Raw genomic sequence first — 26,108 nt, 5'->3', positions numbered from 1 at the left:
GCCATGGAGTTTGTGATTTCCCCTACCATCTGTTGTGTGCCTGTTTTTGTCCACTACGTAGCTTTAATGATTATTAATCGTTATCTGTTTTTGATGTCATAAAGATTTTGAGGAGAAACATCAAAGTCCGCCTGTAAATGGGAGAAAAGGCAAGTTTCTGATGTAGTTAGCAGATTGAGGGTAACCCGAAAACTCTACGCTCATTCTACGCCTTACTTTTTTTTTTTTTTTTCTCATGCATGTGCTTGTGTTCCTTAGCGTGTTGTGTGGTCTGTTACCACGCTCAGTTTGTATTCTTTGTTTTGAAAATCTTTCTCTTGTGCATGTTAGAACTCTTCTCTGGACTTCTGCCATGTTTTGCATCTCGGTTATCAATATTTTATCAGTGTATTTGTGAGGAGTACACTTTTGAGTTTGAACAAGAAATACAAAAAATGAATTTTGTGGCAGGTACAGTACAGTATTTATTTCTTAAGGTATTACTTCTATTCTGCCAGGAGAGGGCGCAAAATAGCTGTTTTTATCTGCTGCCGATCAGTGGTTATAAAAAGGTGCAGTTCCACAACATCAATTGCAATGACAGGAGGATGAAAGCACTCCTTTACTAAACTGATAAAGTGGTTTAGCAGACTTCAATAACATTCACTTTAGCATTACAGCATTATGAGCTGTAACTGCACTTTAGTGCATGGGTTCTCAACTCCAGTTGTCAAGACCCCCCAGTAGGTCAGGTTTTAAGGATATCCCAGCTTCAGCACAGATGGCTCAATCAGAGGATCAGTCTTGAGGGACTGATTGAGCCACCTGTTGAGAAGCTGGGACTGATTGAGCCACTCATGCTGAAGCAGGGACTGATTGAGCCACCTGTGCTGAAGCAGGGACTAATTGAGCCACCTGTGCTGCAGCGGGGATATCCTGAAAACCTGACCTGCAGGTGGGGGTCCTGAGGACTGGTGTGGAGAACCCCTGCTCTAGTGAATGAGGCTTTGCCATTTGCTTCCTACCTGAAAATATGTTTACTCTGTTTTTAAATCTAAATCCATCAGTTTAACTTCAAGCAGCACAACAACTAAAAATAACAGGGGTTCCTTATTTAACTGGCAAATGAGCAACGCTGTCATTTCAAAGTTGCAGTGACAAGGGATCATTCAAAGAATATTCACAATGACATGGATTTTAGCCCACCGAGCTATAATGATTATTATGCATCAACATTTCACCAAAATAGAGAGTCACTGCAAGACATCCCAGTTAGACGTGCAGTATCATCAGGGTGCAAAAGTAATCAAAAAGACAGCTTGCAAATAAGCATTCATTTTTGGTAATTCAGCAATATACAGTGACTACTTTATTTGATAACAACATTTACAGTTTTTACAATTATTATATATATATTTTTACAAACTCCACCCTGGGCATTCTTCTAGTTATATCATCTTTTTGTGGATTCATTGCATGGAAACTAGATGTACTGTATAATGTCCGTAGTAGGTCTGTAGTATGAATCGAGTGCTACTCACAGTTTTGAACTATACAGATGGAGCCAACATTGTTGCAACCCGTGCTACGCTGCTGGGCGCACACATGGCACCAGCGGGAGAAGTGGCCATTGTCTTGGATTGGCCGCGCGTGAGAAGGAGGCGGGGCATGGGGAAGAGGAGGGGGTTCACACTAACCCACGGGAGAGCGCCAAGAGTTGCAATAATGGGGGTTACACCTGTACTTTTTTGCTAGTCTTATGGTTTATACAATAGAGTTATAACAAGCAACACCCAAGGATTACATTTTTGGTTAGTCCATACATACTGTAGGACAGGGCTGCTCAACTCCAGTCCTCAAGCCCCCCCTCCACCCTTCCCCCCCCCCCAACAGGTCAGGTTTTCAGGATATCCCAGCATCAACGCAGGTGGCTCAGTCAGTCCCAGCTTTAGCCCAGGTAACTCAATCAGAGGCCCAGTCTTCAACTGAGCCTCTGATTGAGCCACTTGTGCTGCAGCTGGGATATCCTGAAAACCTGACCCGTTGGGGAGGCTGGAGGACTGCCACAGGAAACTAGTTACCATAATATTAAGGGAAGGTGTCCATTGGTTCAAAAGTCTGATGAATACCCCGTGACTCTACAAAGAAATATATGTGGAGAACCCCAGCGCTATATCTACCATCCCATCCACTAACCTCAAATCCAAGTGAGCGAAACTAAATCAATATATTATTATTATTTTTGCAAAGGTATGACCTGTTAGCCTTTATCTCTTTTCCTGTAAAAACATACACCTTTCCTTTCATTTGGATGTATGTTCTATAATAATGTGTGCGTGATGCACCTAAGGGATAGATGATTGGCACATTCAAAGATTTGTGTAGAAACAGCAAAAGTAAAGATTTCCGTCTTGTGCTGTAAACATGTCAAAACAGATCCTTAGCAGCAGAAACGGGCAAGGCCGGCACAGTCACACCTTTGCTACTTAAAACCCATGTAGTATTTTATTAATGCTTTAGTATATTTCAGAATATGAATGAATAACTATATGATACATGTAAAATCACAATCTGCACCCCCACGCAGATCCATCGCCCCGCACACACTGTAACAGACCTTTGCGTGTTCGTCCGCGGGCGCGCTGGGGACAGGCAGTCTGGCTACATCTGTATATATTTTATATTTAAACTGGAGTGGGTACCCCTGCATCAGCTGTAAATTGTTTTGAGGTGGTGGTGCTCTTGGGTAGCTAAACGTATATACGTATATACTGAACAAGAAAAAGCACGCGTCACTCTTCGATTTTAACACCCATTATTTTAATGTTCGGTTTGTAAATAACAACATTTTATCTTTATCATTAATCATACAGATTGCTGGCAGAGTACCCAAATTGGGTTTCTTTTTCTTATTCTTTAAATATTTTTTATTTCCCTATTCTGTAGCAAAATTGCCATAGGTAAAGGAGTATTGGATTTATGTTTCGATTTACTAAACACATCTGATCCATTTCAGTGGCGTAATGTGGATAAGCACAGATTGCTTGTGTCGTTATCACTAGAGCTGGACAAATGTTTTGCCAAAAATTTCATTGGCAGTAAAAACGCCCCATTTATTATTTTCAAATATAAGCAAAAATCGAGTTTTTAACATTTTCAATTAAATACAAATGACAAATGTGTGAATTAAAATTCAAATGATTATTATTATTTTCTTTTTAAAACAAATGAAAAAAAAAAAATCCCAAAAAACCAGGGCAGCATATTCGCGCGATGAGTTTGGAGAATTTCGCTCAGATTTTTGACCCCGACAATTCCTTCAAAATATTCAGTAACAAAGGAGGGAGAGGGAGTAGGTGCTACGATACATTTTATTGGACCAACAAGTAGTTGCTACAGTGTTACAAGCTTTCCAACCTCTCAGGGTCCTTCATCGGGAAGAGCCAACACGGCTACCTACCCTTTTATGCTTCAAAATATTCATGAATTGTAGAATTTTGACAAATTTGTCCAATTTCTAGTGATCTCATGGTTGCTACCTGGAACCTACTGTAATAGGAAGTCCTTCTCTTGTGACATGAGCTGCAGTTCTGATTTACATCTAAAAGTGAGCAAGTGACGACATGACATTCACTAGACTTCATGAAAACCTGGAACTATTTAGTGAATGTCAGAAGTATGGTGTCCATGTTAGGACATCTGAGAGTGTCATGCAAAAGTGTCCTCCCGCCTCCTAAACTCTGAACTCCCTGCCTCTGTCCTCCAAAACTAATTTCTCCCTGCTGAATCCCCCCCACCTCCTTACCCCTCCCCCCTCCTCAACCTCCCCCCTCACCCCTCCCCCCCCTCACCCCTCTCCCCCTCCCCCCCTCCTCACCCCTCCTCCCCCTCCTCCCTCCTCCCCCTCCTCCCTCCTTCAGAACTCCCTCCTCAGTGCTCTCGGCTCTAAAACTGCCTCCTTCAAAGCTCCCTCTCCCCTATTTCAAAACTCCCTCCTCTAAAATGGAGCTTGGAGAAGGGAGTTTGGGAAGGGGGAGGAGGGTGTTTAGTAGGGTGGAGAAGGAAGTTCGGCTGGGAAGGGGGAATTTAGGAGGAAGGAGGAGAAGTTTTGGATGAGGGAGCTTTGAAGGAGGGATTTTAGGAGCAAGGAGGAGGGAGTTTTGCATAACACATGAGGATGTCCTAAAATGGACACCGTAGATAAGGACATGCTAATGGTAAAAGCCTTTCCACGTAAGGAGACCGTAACTTGTAAAATAAAGTAATGGCAATGTCCTAGTTAATAGGTTAAATATAGGTGATTGACACTATCTCAAAAAGTATAAGTGTTTATTAATAAATGTTGAAACCAATGTCACCATAGTAACCAAATACTTTGGAGGGTTTTACCATCTTCACATTATCTCCAATCATTGGTCAAAGAGATAAGGGGAATGAATAATACTGTAGTTACAGTACCAAATAAGTTTAGAATTAAGACAGAACGTTAGCCACTTTTACACCAGAAGCAAATAAGTGATATTTTTACTTTGATGGTAATAAAACTGATAAATTGTTAAAAATATATATTTTTGCTCACTGAGTGGGACGGTACCTTTCGCAACTAATTATTATACAAAATATAGAACAAACAGAACAAGAGGGCACAATGTACACAGTTAGTAAATATCAGTGATTGTCAATTAGTTAGCATTTGTTATCGTTGCATTTTTTGTATTGCAAACTGGGGGTCAGATTAATTGTGTGGGCTGTTTTAGCTCATTGCTGAAAAATTAAAAGGGTTGGTATAATCTCTATTTTGTAGGTACAACGCAAAATAAGAGAGGGTACACAAGCAACATGTATATTTGGATTACAATTGCCCTTATGAGGAGTGGGTGCTGGAACTGCCTGGTAGGATTATACCTAAATCCTACCAATCGAATGTACCCGCAAAAGTAGAAAATAATGCAACAGCTCCCCAAAATACATAGAAAATTTTAATATTGATTTATTTACTTACATAATTACAAATTCCACGGTTTCCACCCTCAATAGATTTCACTGCTTCATTTGCACGTTAGTAAATCGCCATAACCAGGCTATTTCTAGAAAGTGCTCACACATGCTAAAAATGCCTATTTTTTATTATTATTCTGTACCATAATAATTGTGTCTGTGTGTGTTGCCTTTTATAGTAATGGAATATGTGATATTTCCTATCCTGCTTTAATACATATACACAGTACTTAGAAATTGAGCAAGCATATTGTTTTTGAAGGGTCGTTCTGCACTCAGTTTACACATATATTGGTGTTTAGATATTCAAGTGAAAGGCTTTCCTTTACTCTTGATATGTTATCGAGTTTGGAAAAATCTACCTCTACATTGCAAACTATTTAAAGAAAATGTTTGAAAATGTTTTATTAAACCCATTATTCTATTATAGTCCTTCATGGAACGGCACCGTTATAACATAACATTTTTAGTTTTAGTGATCCTGACTTACCATTAATATTAGATGAACAGACGTTTACAAAATCCTTTTCCAGCACTCTTTATCCAACATATTTGAGACAGTGTAACACTACATAAATTAGTAGCACAGATCTGCTTGGCCTGGCATACAGTATAAAGCATTCTCTCACTGTCCACCTATGCACTTAACTCTGAAATCCTACATTCAGATAACCATGGTGCTGAATCCCTATGCGAGCATGTCTGTTCTCTGCATTTAATGGTGCAATATACTATACCTTGAAAATAAATTGTTTTCCGTACCCTTTCCAAACCCACATTTCCCTCTGATAAATCCCTGCTGCCTGGGATAAAAGAGTATGGTAGAATAGAATCGGACAAAGATGACAAATTAGTGTGATGTCACTGCCCTCACTTTGGTGTGGGAGAGGAGGGAAAAAAATAAATATATAAATATATATATATATTGATGATAAGACTAGCAGGGCATTCTGGGTGAGAAAGTAGCCATCTGCCGCTGCTTTATATCATGTATTTGTTAATTTAGGATGAGATTACACCTTTCAGCCCTGCAAAAAAACTCTGAAGATATTATCAAGCGAGGGAACACAGCAGCAGAGATCAGGAGAGGCCGTTTTACAGGCTTCCTACTGAGAAGATAATGTTTCATTAAAGATGATCTGCGTTTTCTTTGGCTGGGCCAGAGGCTCATGGGAATGTCTATAGTATGGGTGGCCAGGAGAGGATCTACATGTATGGCTCTGGCGGAGGTGGTCTCTGTTGACATGAGAGAAGGGCCTCCAAGAGTGCCCCAGATGATTCTCCAAATATTTACAGCCACAGTGAATCTAGCAAAGCACAATGCCCAGGAGTCATCAAAGTGCTGTCTGGGCTAACATACCTGTCATTAAAGGCAATAGCAGATATCGCTGATTTGGGAGGAATTGCGCAGATCATGCTGTGATGACTCCAGGCCTATACGTTAATGACTATTTTGTAGCATCACTATATATATATTGTGGTTTATTAGTTAAATAATTCCTGTTCTGCAATACTCGGTACTTCTGAAACCCTATGTTCTTCAGTCTAACTGCTTCTATCTTATACCCTCAATAAAACTCTTCTGTTTGTCTCTAGATTTCAACCAACACTCACTCAACTATAGTGTGTATGTATCTGATATATAATATATATCACATTTTTAGCATTGCAAGGGAGGTCCTTTGTGATGCTATCATTCTTTGCACAGTGGCCTTATCACATTGTACTGCTGTTTGCTGACCCCAATTTGCAGATGTTGTCAGTGTTAATGAGGTTAATATACTTTTAACAATATTTGGTGCTTCTTTTCCCTCTGACCCATTTTGGAACTTCTGTTCTCTTGATTTGGTTCCTCCTATGTTCCTCCCCCTTTGATTCACACCAGTCTATCCTCACTTCTGCAGTCATTTCATATTGACCTGTATTTACTAAGCGGCACTATTCCATAAGACACGTTATGGTCCATTCACTTCATTGTGGTCTGCGGTGAGAAGGTGTCATCCGTCATAGGACTGCTTAGTAAACATGGGCCATAATATATTGGTATGCAACTCTATCGAGTGACAGATTTCGAAAGCTAACAATATTAAATAATGTTTATATCTCTGCTACTTGCATAATAATTGTTCCTAAAGTTTTGTATTGAGCAAAAAAAGTGTATGTATGTATGTATGATTGTCTTTTCATATAGCACCAAAAGTGTACGCAGCGCTTTAGAAAATGACAATACAGGGAAGAAAAGTACAAACACTGGGGATAGGAGCAGGAATGGAATGACAACATAAGGCGAAGAGAGACCCTGTTCCAAAGAGCTTACAATCAGTGATATATTGGGAGACTTTCAGATACAGTAGAAGTAAAAGTGCATTGAATTCATAAAAGTGCAAGTCAGGGAAGCTAAGTGCATTTGGAGTCAGTGGTGTAGGTGTAAACATTTGAATGAGCTGCTTCTTTTAGGAGGTTCATTTTCAGCTGGGCTTGAAAACTTGAAAGAGAAGTTCCATAGGGAGGGAGAGATGAGTGAGAAAACGTTTAAGACTTGAGAGGACTGTATTGTGCAAAGATGAGAGATCCTTGGGTTGAGCGTGAAAGGGGTTTACCGATAGATCAGAGTTGAGATATACAGTATGGAGATGCAAAGGATTGTGCAGCCTTAGAGGAAAGGCAGACAATGTTGTAGTTTATTCTGAGATGAATAGGAAGCCGGCAGAGAGATTTCAGGAGGTCAGGAGCCTGTGTGATTGTAGAAGAGCAGGAGATAACTCTAACAGCAGCAGCATTCTGCGTAGATTGTAAAGGAGAGCGGGTGTGAGCCAAGGGGACCAGATAAAAGAATGTTTCAGTAATCAATAGGGAAGACAATAAGGGCGTGTTTGGTATTTTAGCAGTTGAGAAACGAAGGATAGGGTGTGTCTTTGCAATGCTGCCAAGGAAAAAATAGCAACATTTAGTAGCAACCTGTATATGAGGGGTGAAAGAGAGGGAGGGGACGAATATAAAGAGACAGGACATTCCAGATGTTTAGAGGTAGAGAAGCAAAAGAGAAGCAGGGTGATAGTTTGAAGGGGACGTCGGGTCATGGGTGTTATTCTTGAGAATGGGCTGGAAAATAGTATGAGTAAAAAGAGATGGGAAAATGCAAGAGATTGAGAAAAGCAATGGAGAACTTAAATACATTTTGCACTAGAACAAAATAGGATTTTTTATTAAACCAATGGTGCTTCGTGTATAAACTAGTCATTATCATGATATCATTACAGGGCTATATTTGCATCAATCACTTATACTTTATAGATACTGTACAGTCCTTCTTTCATATAGAGAAATACACTATGGGGCTGATGTATCAACGTCAAAAAAGTGCAAATACAAGTTTGTTGCACCATTTTCTGCGCGCGTTTGGGTCAAATGTAGGAAAGTGTTTCTTACGTTTGACGCAAATTGTTGGCCAGAAACATTTTACGCCACCTGCGACCTGCCAGATCTTTCTAAATGCAAATACAAGATATAAAGGGACGTACAAAGACGCAGAGTTTGATGCATCTTTGTATAATCTGTATCATGTGACTCCCCCTATGGACACTCCCCGATTCACAAGCTGGAGCTCACTGCGCAAAACTGGCAGCAAAATCCTTCATACAGATGTAGCAAACCTTACTGCCATATGACGGTGGTGGTCACAGCACCGGAGGATTACTGCTGCAAGGGAGGCCCATTTGGAGGCGTGTAAGCAGGAAGACCATGTCTCCGGCACGGCAGGCATTTACTTCTTGGACCACGCTGCCTGGGGACAGCAAGTCTTGATATACATCTGTTCATTGAGGCAAGACTAAATTGACGCAATATCCGCATTTTTTCTATGTTTTATTTTAAATATATTTTTAACGACCATAGAGGAAAACAATCCACATGAATGCATCGTTTAAACCAAGAGTGCAGCGCAGCAAAAGCTAAAACATGACTTACAATATGCACCAAGCGTGAGAAATCTGTGCAACACGGTCCTCACACTTGATGTGGATACTGAGAGGATGGTCAGAGTTGTATTATTTAATGCAAAGGGGGAACAATTATGGACACGGAGATGGAAATGCATAAACCCCAATGCAATATTCCCAAACTACCCACTACTCCCAGATTTATTTGTATTAACAATTATAAGCTGGCACCCAAAATGTTAGAGCCATCAAAACTTCAAAATGGAAGGAAAAACATGTACCTGTACAATATCTATATCTTCGTGTTAGGGGTCAACAAAATGAGCTTGACACGTTATTCCCCAAACATTAACTGGAGAAGGTAAAACACCCGTCAGCAACGGGTTGCAGGATAGAAATGTGAATGCTATCAATCTAAAGACTATCCGTAAAAAAAAAAACATTGAAAACTTGTAATGCAGTGCGATTAAGAAAGAAATGCTTTATGGCCCAATTTTGATGCTGTTTAGCATTACGAGTGCTCAGATACCTGTAAGTGCTGCTTTTTTATGCAAAGTATTTGTATCTGTGTTAGTAGTCGTTATTTGGAAAGGCATTCCAAAAGAACATAGAAAACTTCTATCCATAACACGTTTCCCATAAGTGATATATTGTTGCATAATTCTATTACTATTTTTTTTTTTTAATTATTTCTCAAAATTAAGGAATGATTTCTCAATACTCCACAGATAAGGCACATCAAATAGGCATACATATATTTTATATATTTATTACTCTGAATTTAATAGTTATGCCAAGCCGGGATTTTCTCTCTCATGCTTTGTAAATCAAGCACCCCTCAGTATTGTGAGGTTTTATTTAATGTACACTTAATGTTCTGTGTCTGACGAGTTTTAATTTCTTTTGGTTTATGCTAGAAGTTACATGGGAAGACCAGCAGAGAAAGGTGAATGGTACAATAACTGATGACAAACAATTGCCGACAAAGAAACACCATTCTGAGCCAGGTTTGTCAGGGTTTGGAAAACCACCTAAAAGCATGAGACTTCAACACAATCGGAAGGAAAGCTCATGCTTTTGTAATGAGTGTGTTCTTTGTGTCCTCTTTTTCACTTTGGTGTGAATTGTCTAGGTTTAGTTTGTGAGAGTGAGACCCTTTAACTCAGTGTTGTGTATCATCCCTGTTTAGAAAAATAGCTCTAATCCAAACTCCATAATAATTTGAATATAGATTTTTGTAGGGAACACAAATATTGGGTGATATTGTAGTGCCGACGAGTATTCTAAAACAAATCTGGGGCAATCACCAACAAGACCCAGGTACATCCTGGGTACATGCTGCAACATTTCAGTGGCATTTCTGCAGACAGACTAATGGCCCATCGGATTAACAGCGGGGGTCCCTGGCAGTCCCATTCAAGCTGAATGGGACTGCCAGGGACCCCTGCTGTGTCAATCCGATGAGTCATTAGTCTCTGCAGAAATGTCACTGAAATGTTTGCCGCATGAACCCAGCATGTACCCAGCATGTACCTGGGTCTTGTTGGTGATAGCCCCAGATTTTCCAAGGCAAGTTTAAGGCAAGTTTTAGAATACTCGTCGACGCACCTTTATGATGATCACTAACGAGCGAGATCTTTGCACAATTAGATCATTTCCACAACCTGATATGCAATGCGTTGATCCTTGTTACTATTATACTTTGTGATTGGCATGTCCTAATTGTATATTGGCTGATTTTGTTTTAAAACATTTGATGTATATTTTACATGATCACACCAAAGGGGTGTCAAAATAAGGTACCAATTCATCCATGAATAATGGTGATTTGGTGTCTGATTAAATGTTTTCTTGTGCAGTGGGTCTGACACAGAAATAACCCTCCGCTTCTGTGAGACGTCTACAATTACAACGCTTTCTATCTGCTTTGTGCAGGAACAAATACATTGGAAGTAGTCCAACTAATTTTTGCAACGTCTAGACCAGGAGTGGCCAACGCCAGTCTTCAAAGGCCACCAACAGGTCAGGTTTTAAGGATATCCCAGCTTCAGCACCAGTGGCTCATTCAACGACTGAGTCACTGATTGAGCCACCTGTGCTTAAGCAGGTATATCCTTAAAAGCTTACCTGTTGGTGGCCTTTGGAGACTGGCGTTGGCCACTCCTGGTCTAGCTTGTGTGCCATTCCATAACACAGGCTATGTAAATCCCTCCTCTCTACCTGGGGTTGGTTTGTTAAGAGAAGTATCCAGCAGTGGTTGCACCACAAACAGTGGTAACAACTGCCTGATGCTATTGACCTGATTCATATCACCATGCAGGTATTTTTGCTTCAGCAATCTAAGTTCACTTCACTGACAATAGCATGAGCAAAACAGCTCATTCAGTACTTCTGCATGTAGTGCATCTGCCCCGTGCGTCTATTGTTCATGTGAAAGAAATACAGCAACAACAAAAAAAAGGGGATAATGAGCTTATGAAGATAAATGCAAAATTACGTTTTAATAACAGTGTAAGGACTTTTTTCTTTAGAATCTCTTGTGTTATTCTTTTGGTATTGCAGGTTCTGTAGCTCTATAGGATTACAATAAAGGTGCAAAAATAATGTGCTGTTTAGGAAAATGAGCGTTACCCTTTTTTTTAAGCTGTGGCTAAATATAATCCTGAAAGGCATAACCATGCAAAAGCATAGGTTTGATGATTACGTTTAAAATAAAAGTCTGGAACAATTGGTAATATCGTTTTTTTTTATTTATTTATTTTTTTAAAAAGAGGACAATAATTTGAAAAAGGTAACAGCAATATACACAGAAGCCTCATTGGGGTCTATTTATCTTATTTAAAAATCTCCTGGCGGAAAAACCGGGGCAAAAAAACCAGCATGTATTTACTCCATCAATAGAAAGACACCCCATTTAAAGCACTTGCTGTTTTTCCTTGGCAGCCAGGAAACGTTCGTAAATAATCCCCATTGTGTGATTAGTGTTAATAACGTGTTTCTCAACCTTTGTTTCCATAAGGATCTCCTATTATATCACCCAACTAAGGGGGAAATACAGTGAGTTAATCAGGGTTTACAATCACCAAGGTCCCTATAAAAATGGCGACGAACTTACATTTCATACCCTTAATATAAACTTTATTCTTTACAATTCTAATCATACAAGAATTACCGTGTTTGCAAAAGTAATTCCAGTTTCCTATTCGTTCACTATTTAAAATATTTAATCCAGCGTTCTCTAGAAGTACATCCTTGTTTATTTCATAAGGCTGATCTGCCTCTTATGTATATCTTTATATACCGTACTATAGTCCCATCCAGGTACATAGCGCTTCACAGCAGTAATACACGTGACATAATAATATAACACATAATGGGAATAAGCACTTGAGACATCAAAGTAACATTAGGAAAAGGGGTCCGTGGCACACTTTCAGCAGAAGAAACCGCTCCCTCGTATCAGAGACACTGATATAATGAGAACCTTTAATTATTTCTCCCATACTACTTGTTTACTAATAAACAAAATGTGGGGGATTATGTCAAAAGTCTCCTGGCTGAAAATTGGGGCAAAACCAGGACAAATAAACCTAAGGTTTCCTTGATAAATATAGTGCTTTTTATTGCACAAGTTTTGATCCCTTTTTGCAGCCAGGAGCAATAAAATAGCCCACGTAACTAACACCTGTAGTGTCACAGTGATAGTCTAAATTCAGAAAGCCGTGCGGTAAAAATGTACATTTTTATTTTCTACAAATCCCTCTTTTGAATTCTAAGCATTTCATTTACAGTAACATTGTTTATTTCAGATTTGTTTGTATCTCGGTGATTTCCAATTGTTTGAAAAGTGTATATTATGTGTGTGTCCCTGCAACTTTTATAAACGACTGCTGGCCATATTTGCTAAATGGCGCTAAGCTGTAAAGTCCTATGCCTTGACAGTGTTTAGTAAATGTGGTCCTGCAGACGTAGCAAGACTTACTGTCCCCAGTGTCGCGGCCACGGTGCCGGAGACAGTGTCTGCCTCGACCTTCTGGATCGCCGGCATTAATCCATCCGGTCTGCGATCGTTTTGCTACATCTGTATATATAATGATCCCCACTGATCCTTGCCTAGGTCGTTCTGTATTAGTAGCAGCAAAGGAGGGAGAGGGACTAGGGGGTATGATACTTTTTATTGGACAAACAAGTAGTTGATATGTTACAAGCTTTGCAACCTCTCATACCCAGTGAAGGACCCACAGAGGTTGGAAAGTTTGTAACATATCAACTCCTTGTTGGTCCAATAAAAGCTGTCATACTACCTTCTCCCTCTCCGTCATTTGTTTACGGAAGTAAGGACTAACACGGCTTCCCATCCGTCTTTGCTCTGCATTCGTAGTAACTCACAGGGGCCTTTGTTATTGGCGTAAGGTGCTATATATTAAACTCACAAAATGTGCATCTTGTATCATATTTCCTATTCCATCTGTTAGCATCGGTGTCAAATTTATGAAACTTTTTTGTTATTATATTTGGTTATCCAGATTGTATTGTTGTTGAAGATGGGGAGAGAAATGACTGCAACAGATGGAGAACTTACAGTAGCCCATTATAATATGCACATTATTTAACTTCTGCAGAGCTTCTCTTATCCTATATAACCACTCCCCAATTAACTAACTATTTAACTAACTAATGTACAGTACTGTAGTAAGAGCAAAAACTGAACACTTTCATATATTTACATATGCTCAAATATTTGTCCAGCATCAATTCAGTTGCAACACTTCTGGTTTTGGAGATTGATAAATATGCCCCTCTCAAAGCTTGTAAAACCGAAATCCTGCCAATGCCGCTAACGTGTGTGTAAAACTCATTTCAGGTTTGGTCAATGGGAATTGAAGGAAGTAGGAGGCACAGTATGTGTTAAAGAAATGACTTCAGCAAAAGATACAATGCAGGGCATACAGTATACTTTATTTCCCTGAGTAGATATATCACAAAGGGGCTATGTAACCAGCCTAAATGTGTACAATCTGCATCCAATGTATCGAAGACAGAAATCCTTCTGTTTGCCCCATTATTATTCCCATTTGGCTTTGATACATAGTCCCAAATCTGCCCAAATAGCTATTTATTAGGCATTGCAAAACTTTTTTTGGTTGTCAACTCAATATTGTATCTCAACATAAACAGATAGAATTGTGAAAATATTAATTTGTTTTGAGATGAATCCACTATTCTAATGCTTCACTTCGGTTTTGGGAGGCCAACCGGTGACCTCCACTTTGTTTGTTTGGTCTTTCAGTGTTTAGATTGCCATATTTAATATTTCTGGTTCTTTATTTGAATTTAAATCTAGAATGTTGGAAGTTTTGTGAGAGCGAATTCTATTTGAATCAATGCTGTTGCAGGGTAAAGTGTATTAGGTTCCACCGTTGGGAATAGTTGATGCAAACATTGCATGTTACAATGTTTTAGGTTTAATAACTTTAAGACAATTTGCAAAACAATATTATGTTTGGTTACCTGAACAATGGCTATTATTGTGCTTACAATGTCTTTGAGACAAACACTGCAGGAGGAATGAGAATGGTGCCCTAATGAAGTCAATTTCCATGTACCCCAGATACTGTGCGAGTTGTATCCAGTCAGGTTGAAGGGAATGGGAGGCACGTTTAGAAGCCCCTGGAGGCAGCAGTCCAGGTTTAATGTCTTGCCTTTCTGTTAAAAGATGGAAGCAGGTGGTTTCCGGAGCTGAACCCTGTTCATTTCAACTCCAGTGACCCGCTGCTTCCCGAGATACTTACCCCCATTGAGGGTGGCGGTATCTTTGTGGAATGTGAAGGGCCTGGTCATGCGGGCCAGTAAGAAGCCGCAAGGGATGACATCAAAGCTTCCTACCGGCTCGCAGGACGGAGGACATTTAAAGCCACCATTTCATTAGGCACACAAGCTCCCTGGCTGCAGAGATACTGACGCCCCGATGTACTGTAGGTAAGTATCTCGGGAAGCAGGGGGTCTCTGGAGCTGAAATTAACAGGGTTCAGCTTTGGAGACCCCCTGCTTCAATCGTCTCCTGAAACAAAAGCAAGCGATGCAACCTGGAGTGCTGTTTTAAGTGCATGGCTTTGTCCTTGGGGTTTGGATGACCTATACAATGGGCAGTTATGCAACTTGAATCCAAGTTATTGCAGAGTAAGAGGAATTGCTTGTAAAGAAAACAACTTTGCACTTATTTGTTAAATATTTGTCAGGGAAGATATAGTGAGATATGTCTAATTTCTTGTAAATGCTGACAAAAACACAGGTGTTTCCTTTTGCCATGGACCTACTGTACCTAACACTTCATGTCTAATGTTTGACAATTTATACCAGCTGTTATGTTTGTGTTCTTTCTCTCCATGGTAGTTCTCACTTTGTATTTATCTTAGTCTAAAAGCTGCAAAACAAGGATGAAAGTGGCGCAAACACCGCACCAGCGTTATCACAAACAATGCATCCCATATGAAGCAGTGGAAACCCTTTTCTTTGATAAATCTGGTGCAGCACTTTTGCACAGTTGTGCCCCAGTTTTGCAGCCAAAAGACTTTGATAAGTAGACCCCAATTTGTTCAAAGCCTCAAGCAGGATCTACAATCTCTGCTATCTCAGTTCAAAGTGTTGTTTAAATATCTCACTTGATGCAAACATTAATATTTTCTTGTATAAGTAATGCTTCTGTGCTCTTAGCCATCTTTGTCAGGATGTTTAGAAAGGTGATTAAGATAGCGACCAATAAAATTAAACATTTTTTTTCCATTCTTTATCTGGGCCTTCACATCTAATAAAACCCTTTTTCTTGAAATAAGCTTTCACAACAAGTTGTAGGAATAAGCAATGTGTTTGGATACATGTGAATGCAACATATTTCTATATAAACAGGTTATTTGTTTGGTGCCTACGTACTAAGATCATATTTTAATTATTTCTGTGCGTCAACATTGTTGTGCTAAAATGTACTACAAAATTTCACAAAAATGTGTCGTGTATGGACGCGGTCGGTTGCAACGCGGATCCGCTTATAACGCGATGCAAGCGTGGCTCCCAATTTTCGTATTTATGAATACTTTACAATGAATGAATGTACACTGCACACAATTGTACATTATTTCTAACACGATCCGCTTATAACGCAATGTGATTCTTTGGACCCCAAGCACAGCGTTATAAGGGGGTTGAGCTGTATAAAGCGTAATTCCTGGTTTGAAATACATTTTGACTCATTACATCATTTTAAATACCTGGTTGATGCAATTTAAATAGAAATGTTATTATGTGTAATTTTGTGTTATTTATAACTAGTGTTAGTAAGTATTAATTATTAATGCCCGATCCTTTATAATAGCCATACTGTGGAAATAATGTATATATAATGAAGCATCCATGCTGCGTCAAATACCTGTACACTTTTGGTTAATACGTAGAAACATAACTCTGTGTTAACACTTGGTGGACAATTTTGATGCACATTCTCATTTTTTGGGCACACAAAATCGTTCTAGATATGATTAACATCTCTACCCCTAGTGCAGACCATTTCTGTGCAGCCCCGCCAAAAATATGAAAACACGGATTTTTTGACACTGATGGCGCAGATTGAGAAATCTCAGTTTAGTATATAACCCCACAGAAGCGTAATTTCTAATTATATTTATGGGTGCCAAAACTGCTTATTACATGGACCCCATCGTTTAGCTCAGAGCCCCGAGTGGAAGTTTCAGGACAACAATTATTAAACTTCTTAGGCTGCGGCCATAGTGGGAGCAGCGTAAACAAAATACAGTAGCTCTATTGGGCCGGCCATAGTGCACGCGAGGAAGCTCAAGGATTTTGAGGAGTTAAATTATTTCGTTTTTTCGCGTCACGGTCATGTCACATGAGTGGTTCAGCCAATGAAGGCGAACCAGCCTGGTGATGTCACGGCCACGACCCCCCGTCGCAAGCGCATCTGAGTCCACAGATCACTCAGACGACAGGCACGCGCGACTCCTTGCGCTCCGTCGCACGTGCGCGCCTGCACTATGTCCAATGCCGTACAGTACAATGTATACTTTGGTTAAAAGCATGTCAAATCAGTAAACCATAAACTTTGGTAACACAGTGTTAGATAAGCACTAATAGTTGAGTTGTAAAGAGGTAGCCCAGATATGGGAATTAATTGCTCAAGCATTGTTGCCATGCCATTATTAACTAATAAAGCACATTAATAATTAGTGTAGTTAGCTGTTATGATCAGGAAACGATTTGATTATACATAGGAATAATTTGGGTGAACTACTGTTAGAAATACTGCTAACTTGTGAGCAATGATTGGGTATTCATTTTTTAGCGACACTGCCTCATATTTAAAAAAAAAAAGCGATATTTCAGTCAGTTTATCATAATAGCACGTTGTTTATTCCCAAAATATAGTTGAGCATTTTGAAAGCAGTGCATAGAAAACTAAAACTAGCATCGTTGCACAATGCAGAAATAAAATAGATTAGATTTAGATTGTCCTTGATGTATCTTGAGGTTATAAATTACTTTGACTGCCAATCAAGAACAAAACAAACAACGTACTGTATACTGTATGTTTTTCAGCAAGATAAATGATGTAATGCTGAAAGTCTCTGGCAAGTAATTTGGGTTTTCCTATCAGTATTTTGTTCCAGTGGTTTTTCATGGGTTTCCACTATTTCAGTGTCAGAGAGTCGTATACTGTATGATTTTTTTTGTTTGTTAATTTAGTACTTTTTCCAAAATGATTTAGAGGACCCGTTTGGTATCCCCTGTCTAATCGTTTCTTCCAAGTTTCTTTTACGTGTCAAACTTCTCTTTCTGGTCCCTGTGTTTATATGTTGGTTTTCATTCTGTGCCATCTGTCTGTATATGAATTGTGCCCTGAAAGTTTTTCTAAACCTTTTCGAGATCCTTTTCCTTCAGCGTGCGTTGCTACTTTCCGAGTACACTCACTCACTCCCATCTCCTTTGTCTCTGTCTGTCATTACACGATGTGATCACAGAAGATGTGGACTCGCCACGGAGAAGAAACTCAGGTCTGTTTCTTGAAAATTTTGCTTTCTCTTCACTCCTTGTCCTGTAATGTGTCTGTGTTTTTTTATCTTTTCATCGCATGTTCTTTATCTCTTTTCTTATTTTCCACTAAAAGGGAAGAGCCTTAACAATAGATAAGGAGTAACAAAATGGGAGGGATCGGATATATTTTGTTCAGTGTTGAAGTCAATGGCAGAGCTTGTATCGATTTGGACATGTAAAGCTTTCACTTTACAAATGATGCCAATTTATGAGGCAGAACTAGGGTGGTGAGCAGGGCAGCTGCCCAAAGCACAGCCAGGTAAGGGGCGCAGAATGGGCACAGAGATCTAGCTATCGTAGACAAGCCCCATGACAAGGGGCCAGTGGCGGAAAGGGGCTCTCCCCCGTGGCCCAATCCCGGAAGTCAGACACTTGGTTGGACCCTTCTGCTGCCTGGACGGACCCCCCGCCCCCCCCCCCATTCCACAGATATGGCTGGGGGGAGAAGGCAAAGGGCGAAAGTGAGAGAGAGAAAGGGGGGGGGGGGAGTGAGAAAAAGAAAGGGGGGAAAGCGGGAAGATAGAAGGGGTTCTATAAATGGGGGGAGGTGCAGTAGGTGGAGCTTGCCCTGGGCGCAAAAATACCTAGTTCTGCCTCGGCCATTTATAATTATTTGTGGTAAATCCGGGCGCGAAAAAACTGGGGCATATTAAATAGGTAAAAAAAACTCTGCAGTGGATGACGTCACTCACTCCATACTTAGGGAGAGAACCTCAGCACATATGGAAAGGAGAAACGAAAGAGAAAAAGAGCACACAGCGTAAAATCATTTACTGATAAAAAATAAGTAAAAAAACTCATACATTTCCCTCACAAGTGTAGGTGAGTATAAAGCATTTAGAGCGTATATAGGTCTCCCCGAGCCTTCTTTGGGTGCGGTTGAAGTACTGGTGTTCTCCTAGCGCTCCAACGATTGGGGAGCTGTATTTGGGAAGCACTGAGGAGCCCTTCTACACCGGCGGACGATTGGGTTGCTGGCAGAGGTGATTTGTGGGAGCGGAGAGTGGCACGCTGGGAGAACGCCAATATCTCAACCGCACCCAAAGAAGGCTCGGGGCGACCTTTATAGGCTCTAAATGCTTTATACTCACCTACACTTGTGAGTGAAATGTATGAGGTTTTTTACTTATTTTTATCAGTAAATGGTTTTACGCTGTGTTCTCTTTTTCACTTTTGTTTCTCTTTTCCATACGGGCTGAGGATCTCTCCCTTAGTATGGAGTAAGTGACGTCATCCACTGCAGAGAGGGTTTTTGACCCATTTAATGTACCCCAGTTTTTTCGCACCCGGATGTACTGTACCACATTGGATACCTTTTGCACAGACGTTTTGGGTAGTCTGAACATTTGGAGCTGCGCCTCAACAAGGGGCTGGAAAGAATATGTATATCTATGGGATTTAGTGAGACGAAAGTGTAAGGTTTTTGAGCTTAATTGTCTGTTTTGCTGCATATAATTGTTTGTTTAATATTTAGTAACAACTGGAAGAATTTCTTATATTTGTGCATCTTTACTATTAATCTCATTGTCATAAAAGCATAAAGCAACGAAGCAGTAAATGTTCAGAATCAGTTTTGCAATTACTCTTCTTGGCTCAATATACAAATTATACAGTATACTGAGCATAAATTTTAACATCGTAAGTACTTTTTTTTTTTATCATACTCATGTGGATGTACAGTAATAGCTTCTAGGTAGAGCATTATATATAATTGTATGCAGGGCCGAGAAAACTGCTGCTATGCAGAAAATGAATGTACAGTATCTGCTCGATCAGTACTGCAGTTAGGATCCAACACTGTTAATGTCAGTAAAGTGTGGAAATGTGTTCAGTACGACTTAATGTTATGCTATTTACATATTTATTTACACAAAGCAAATATTTATTGAGTAAAGTATTGTATATTGTGCAAGAATTTGGGTTACTTTATGCCTTTACAATATAAGCGAAGATGCAAATAAAATAAATCTGGGACAATGATTCACCAGATTAAATAAATCCAGGGAAATGGTTCAGCAGAAAGCATTGCGTCAGTCAGACACAGGGATATGTGGGCCTGTCTATCCAAGTCTCCCAGCTGTAAAAGTCTGGCAGTAATGGCACCAAATTTGCCAGGCAAAATAACTTCTTCTGTGATCAATCTGAGGTTTGCTCCAGTTGTTTTTAGCCAGAACACGGATACATGGCCCCCAAGAAGCAGGGAGCTTTGCCCTATTACTGTTTCATTCTAGTTGTAGGATTTAAAGACAAATGGATGGAGACTGAAGGCATACACAGGGCCGCAGACAGGTTTCCCGGGGCCCAGGAGTAGAGTTAAGTTTGCCCCCCCCACCCCCCGGTGGTATTGGTAGACCTCCCCCCCATTTCACACCTCACAAGCCCCCTCTATTTCCCACCCTTTTCCCATGTATTTCTCTCCCCTCCGTCTCACTCCCTCTCCATCACTCTCCCCACTCTTACCTCGCATGTATTTCTCTCCCCTGTGTCTCACTCTTACTCCCTCTTTTCTTCACTCCCTCCCTCCCCCCTCTCTCCTCTCACTCGACCCCAACTTACTTCCATCAATTACCCTACTCTCACTCAATCCCCTCACAAAATACATATTAAAAAGCCCCCCACCCCAATACATTTTAAAAATACCCCCACCCCCCAATACATTTGAAAAAGACCCACCCAATACACTTTTAAAAGACTCCCACTCCCCTAATACATTTTAAAAAGACCCCCACTCCCCCAATACATTTTACAAAGACCCCCACTCCCCAATACATTTTAAAAAGGCCCCCAATACATTTTAAAAAGACCCCCACCCTCCTCAATACATTTTAAAAAGACCCCCACACCAATACATTTTAAAAAGACACCCGCCCCAATGCAATTTAAAAAGACCCCTCCCCCAATACATATTAAAAAGACCTCCACCCCAAATGCATTTTAAAAAGACCCCACCCCAAATACATTTTAAAAAGACCCCCACCCCCAATATATTTGAAAAAGACCCCCTCAATACACTATAAAAAGACCTCCACTCTCCCAAATATTTTAAAAAGACCCCCCCCCCCCCCCACAGTTCATATAAAAGAAAACAGACTTACTGTACCTTGTGGATAGTCTGTGGGGGGCTCAATTGCATGCAGCTATGAAAATACCAATATGAGAAATACAAAATAAATAAACAATATGTTAGTGCAAAAATACATTACAAAGATTGATACATATACATACACACATACTTTCTTAATGACTGCCATACACTGTATCTTGTTAACATTAACCAAAGGATGTAACATTATATAACACGCTAATTCCATTATATATTGTAGTACTATATTCTGTTACTTCAACTAAAAATGCTTAAGTTGCATCAGAGTAACCTACAAATTTGACATTTGTACACTCCATTACTTACAGTATATCACCAAGCAAGATTATTTGCTACATAGATAATGTAGTACTTTTACAATCAAATATAGTGTAACACTATTCCTGAGGTTAGGTAAATGTTTATACAGTATGCATGTATGCTCCAATTGTCTTACCCCGGATTTTCACCCCTGGCATTCTTTGGCGGGGTGTATAACATGCTCTGGGTTTTGTATTCAAATATATTTGCAGCATCCTGCTGATGCATCCTTTATTTTTGTTCACTGTTTTTCACATACTGACATCCTTTTTCTTAACCACAAATTCGATGTTTAAGTTGAAAAATATTGATCTAACTTTAAAGGATTTGTACAAGAAAAAAAACTTTTAATATATATTTTTTTTTTATAAATCTGCATGTTACTGTATGTCACAAATGTAATGCAAAGCTCCCATCAATCATTGCCTCTTTTCAATATCATACATATGGTATGTGTGTATAAGGAAACCAAAAGGTTCACCAATCAGGCACTCGAAAAGTCAGTGAAGTTGCTGAATCCTGCTCATATATTGAGTATATGTATATGGGGTCACGGCTAGTCTTCAGTAGGAACTCGCGAGTGTAAACAGTCTCTCCTAACAATTGGCTCTCACCAGAGCTCTAGTGGTATTGAAAATAGAGAAACTCACGGTTTGTGAAGCAGATCGAGCCGAGCCTATAAATGATGTAATCCTCCGACGAGCAGGCACACCGCAAACCACCAGGTAACTCCTCCGTCCCGGTGAACGGTCTATGACCAGCGGTGCCTGAACTGATCAGCTAATGCAGCAACCCGGCGTGCTACCGGAAGCAAACTGGAACCAATGATACTCCTCCCACCAGAGAAAAGAACGATGCACCGCCGTATAAGAAAATAGCAGCAAAGGCTGAGGTGGTGACTAAAAAAAGATTTATTGGAGCATAGTAGTGTAGTTCTGGTGGATCCTCTGACGCGTTTCACGCCGAAGCGCGTTGTCAAAGAGCTTCGGTGTGAAACGCGTCAGAGGATCCGCCAGAACTACACTACTATGCTCTAATAAATCTTTTTTTAGTCATCACCTCAGCCTTTGCTGCTATTTTCTTATACGGTGGTGCATCGTTCTTTTCTCCAGTGGGAGGAGTATCATTCATTCGTACATATGGTAGAAAGGTACATTAGTCTCTGCAATATAAAATATTACTGCAATGTCTAACAGAAAATACTTGTAGGGCTGTGTAAAGTGGAGAAGCAGGAGAAGGAAGTATCAAATAGTAGTTTTGATCCAATTAAGAAAACATTACAGTTTTGCAGCTGCATTTTACTAATGTAAATGTGTGAAGATGTTATGTATTTTCGAACAGTGCAATACTGGAACTATCTTTATATCCAGATTCCCCAAGTCAGATTTCTATTTTAATCAGGCTGTTATGTTTCCTTAATTTACTGCATGTACTATTTATTATTTAGACGAATGCTTCCCTACTTTTTTATTCGCATTACTATACATTTATTTAAGTAGCAAATTCTCCCCACCTAATATTTTCCCCCCTTATTTATAGTTGTGTAGCCCTCTTTCCTCCACCCTAAGTGAGATTGAGGTGGGTAGGTGTATCTGACTACCTATCAGTGTGGTGCTGTACCTGTTTGGCAACAAGGAGGGCTGAGCTTCCGCCACGGGGAACCTGGGGTATATACTTACACTCAGTGCAGCGCCCCCACTGATGAGGGATCCCAACGTGGTGGGAGTGTGCCCTCACCAGAACAACCATACAGTAAATACACACAATGTGAATAAACAGTATTTACTGAGCATGAACGATAACTTCAATGAAACTCTCTTTGCATAACATCAATACATCATAGGAATAACATTGCATCACCCTGAATGCATACCATCCCCTCACCCACATGTCCATCATCACATCACACTCAGTCCCTTTGATAATGATGTGCTTTATCCCTTGAGTGTCCACAACAATAAGGTGAGTGTGAGGGATAGCGCTTCCCTGTGTTGGGGCCCGGTGGGGCACTTTTATACTACCTCCCTGATCACTGCTCCTGATCAGGATAATCCTTGGAACTCAGCAACACCGCACAGTGATCCCACGCCGCACTGCGCGGCTCTCTGCAGGAATGGATACACACGCTGACTCCACAGGGGAGGGATCCCCAGCCGGAATGATCCTTTACCACAGTCTCTGCTACACGCTGTACTGACAGTCAGGCACTGTCATGCAGCATTCCTCTTTCTCTCTGAGTATGGTGAAGGAGTCCCTGTCTTAAGGCAGACCCTATAACATACAGTATCCACTAGTGTCTCAGGGGACTAACTGGGCCCTGGGGGTATACCTCTACCCTTAGCCCCTGCATGCAAAAGATCTCTTGCTGTAGATCCTGTCTGATCCCAGACTCTGGCAGTTCACCACGTGCAACTGGCACTGGTGATATTACACACACTGTATAACTTAGAAAGCAACCCCCCCCTTCTTCCTATGAGGGGCCTTTCCCTGACACAGCCAAAGCAACTACTCTAGCTGCACTGCACACAACACTGTCTCTTCTTGTCAGAGCACACAGCACTGCAGCTGCAGCTGTGTCACTGACTAGACTTACTCACCTAAGGGCAGGGTCCCTACCTAAGGCCTAGTGTAAGAAGCCACTTGCTCCTTACACACTTCCTCCCCCTTCCTTCTCCCAGCTCCAGCGTGGTCTCTGCAACATTGTATCCTTCTCCCACAGGAGAAGCTGCAAACCATATTTGCTGGCTGGCTGCACGTGATGTGGGTGAAAGGGCAGTCCCCAGAGGCTGCTGGGAATTGTAGTCCACTCAGGACCTCTTTAGCATTGGGGCCACGTGCGCTATTTTCACTGCGCTTGTGCGAAGCTGTAATGGCCGCCGCTATGCTTAACTGCGCCTGCGCGACCTTGGGGAGTCCCTGCACTACGGAACGCCATCTCTGCCCCTTCGCGCTCACTATATTGGCCGCCGCGTCTGCGCATGCGTGAGCCTCCGCGCCCATGCGGACATAAGAAAGATGGCGGCGCCATGCCTCTGACACCACCGGGAGGACTCTTTGGGGACCTGGCTACAGTTGAACAAACTGATCATTCTGGGGAAGGAAGGAACCACCATGGTCAGGAGATACCGACTTCTTATGTCATGAGACATTTAAGATGTATAGTCCCCCGCCAGCTAATGTAAAAGTGAAACAATGCATATTGTTATTCCTTAGCATTGTAGTGAACACATCCTGAAAAATTGGATAGGGGGATATTGTTGCTATACTTATTATATGGTTGTTTCTTAAAAGTACCATTAAGTCGGTTATTGGCAGCTTATCATCAAAAAAGCATACTGCTATTCTGTAAGCGCTGATATTTTGGCAATTCTAGAAATTTTCGTCAAAATTTTTTTCTGGGGGGGGGAAAAAAATCGCCAAATGCGTGGCGATAAGCCACTTATCGCCACTTATCGCAGTCTCAAACTCGCTCAATTCTAGTAGCCCCAATCAGCTTATCGAGTCTGATCGCCGCTCTAGAATTGAGATTTCTTCTCTGAATCGCATCGCCGCAAAAAAGTGGGGAGAACTGCCGAGAAGCGACGAGACGGCACTTAGAAAAAATAAATTTTTCCTGCATCGGATTGATGCCGGGAGACTCTGAAGCTGATATCCATTAATATCAGCACCGGAGACCCCCGGCATGAATCAGATGCATAAAAAATGTACTTCAAGTCAACTTCATTACCTTAGCGGCTAACCTCTAAGGCAATGAAGGGGTTAATCACCAGTACCATGCTTATTGTGGGTGAATTAGTAGTGAGAAACAGAGTTCTCTGTGTCAGTGCTCAAGCTTCATATGTCAGCATCCTTAAAAATAAGAAACACTTGTAGTAGACAGAAACCATCTAAATGAGAGTGAGTACCACTGTGTTGGTGTGTATATATGTGAACTCAAAGGTGGGGAGTCAATGATCCATGTGTCCTGGATATACAGTAGACAGAAATAGAATGTATATGAACACACTATCCTATCAAAAGTCCTGGACTAACTCCCTAGAGTCACACACTTCTAATACGCAGTCTCTCCAACTGAAAGAATGTAGATGTACTCACAGCAGGTATGATCTGCAGACTGTCCAGCTTAATCCATGTGCATCACGCTGAAGGGGATGAATAGGCAGCACAATCCAGACGAGGAAAAGCGGAGCACTATGAGAGCAAGTGAAAGGGGACTACGAACCTGGTGTTGTTAAAAATATCCTTTATTGATCCAGGGACATCAGAGGAAGATACATGTGCAGCTCAGACGCGTTTTGCGCATCAGCGCTTTGTCAACGAGTTCCTTCAAGCATGGCGTCACCAAACCCACACGGCCACAGTCATATGGTAGTTCAGCCAATTAGATTGTGAGAACTATATCCCCAATCTGATTGGTTGTTGTAGACCATGTGACTCCCTTTGGATGACGTCACATCCCTTCCCAATAATTACTCTGTCACATGGTCTACTGCAACCAATCAGATTGGGGATATATTTCTCACAATCTGATTGGCTAAAATACCATGTGACAGCAGTCAGGTTTGATTTGGTGACGTCATGTTAATGGGAAAGGAAGCACATCCATTCTGATTGGCTGGCGTCAGTCCCTTTCATTTCGTCACATAAAAAAAAGGGGGGGGACACACATGGTTTTCACATCCAATCAG

General features: G+C 40.8%; 1 protein-coding gene across 49 annotated transcripts in view; it reads left to right on the top strand.

The window, feature by feature from the left end:
* The window catches only part of RIMS2 (regulating synaptic membrane exocytosis 2), an 814,155-nt gene that overhangs the window by 569,300 nt on the left and 218,747 nt on the right, over positions 1–26,108 (top strand). For 29 of the 49 annotated variants that reach the window (XM_075582507.1, XM_075582506.1, XM_075582513.1 and 26 more), the window contains 2 exons: positions 9,833–9,922; positions 17,945–17,977. The exons of 10 other annotated variants lie outside the window; for them this stretch is intronic. In XM_075582507.1, coding sequence (XP_075438622.1) covers positions 9,833–9,922; positions 17,945–17,977 — 123 coding nt within the window. The remainder of the gene's footprint in view (positions 1–9,832; positions 9,923–17,944; positions 17,978–26,108) is intronic. 10 more of the 49 variants (XM_075582522.1, XM_075582533.1, XM_075582544.1 and 7 more) reach the window with 4 other exon arrangements.

This window comes from Ascaphus truei, chromosome 2 (assembly GCF_040206685.1).
Source record: "Ascaphus truei isolate aAscTru1 chromosome 2, aAscTru1.hap1, whole genome shotgun sequence".
NCBI lineage: Eukaryota > Metazoa > Chordata > Amphibia > Anura > Ascaphidae > Ascaphus > Ascaphus truei.
Note: the sequence above shows the minus strand (reverse complement) of the source record. Positions and strands in the feature narration are given on the sequence as shown.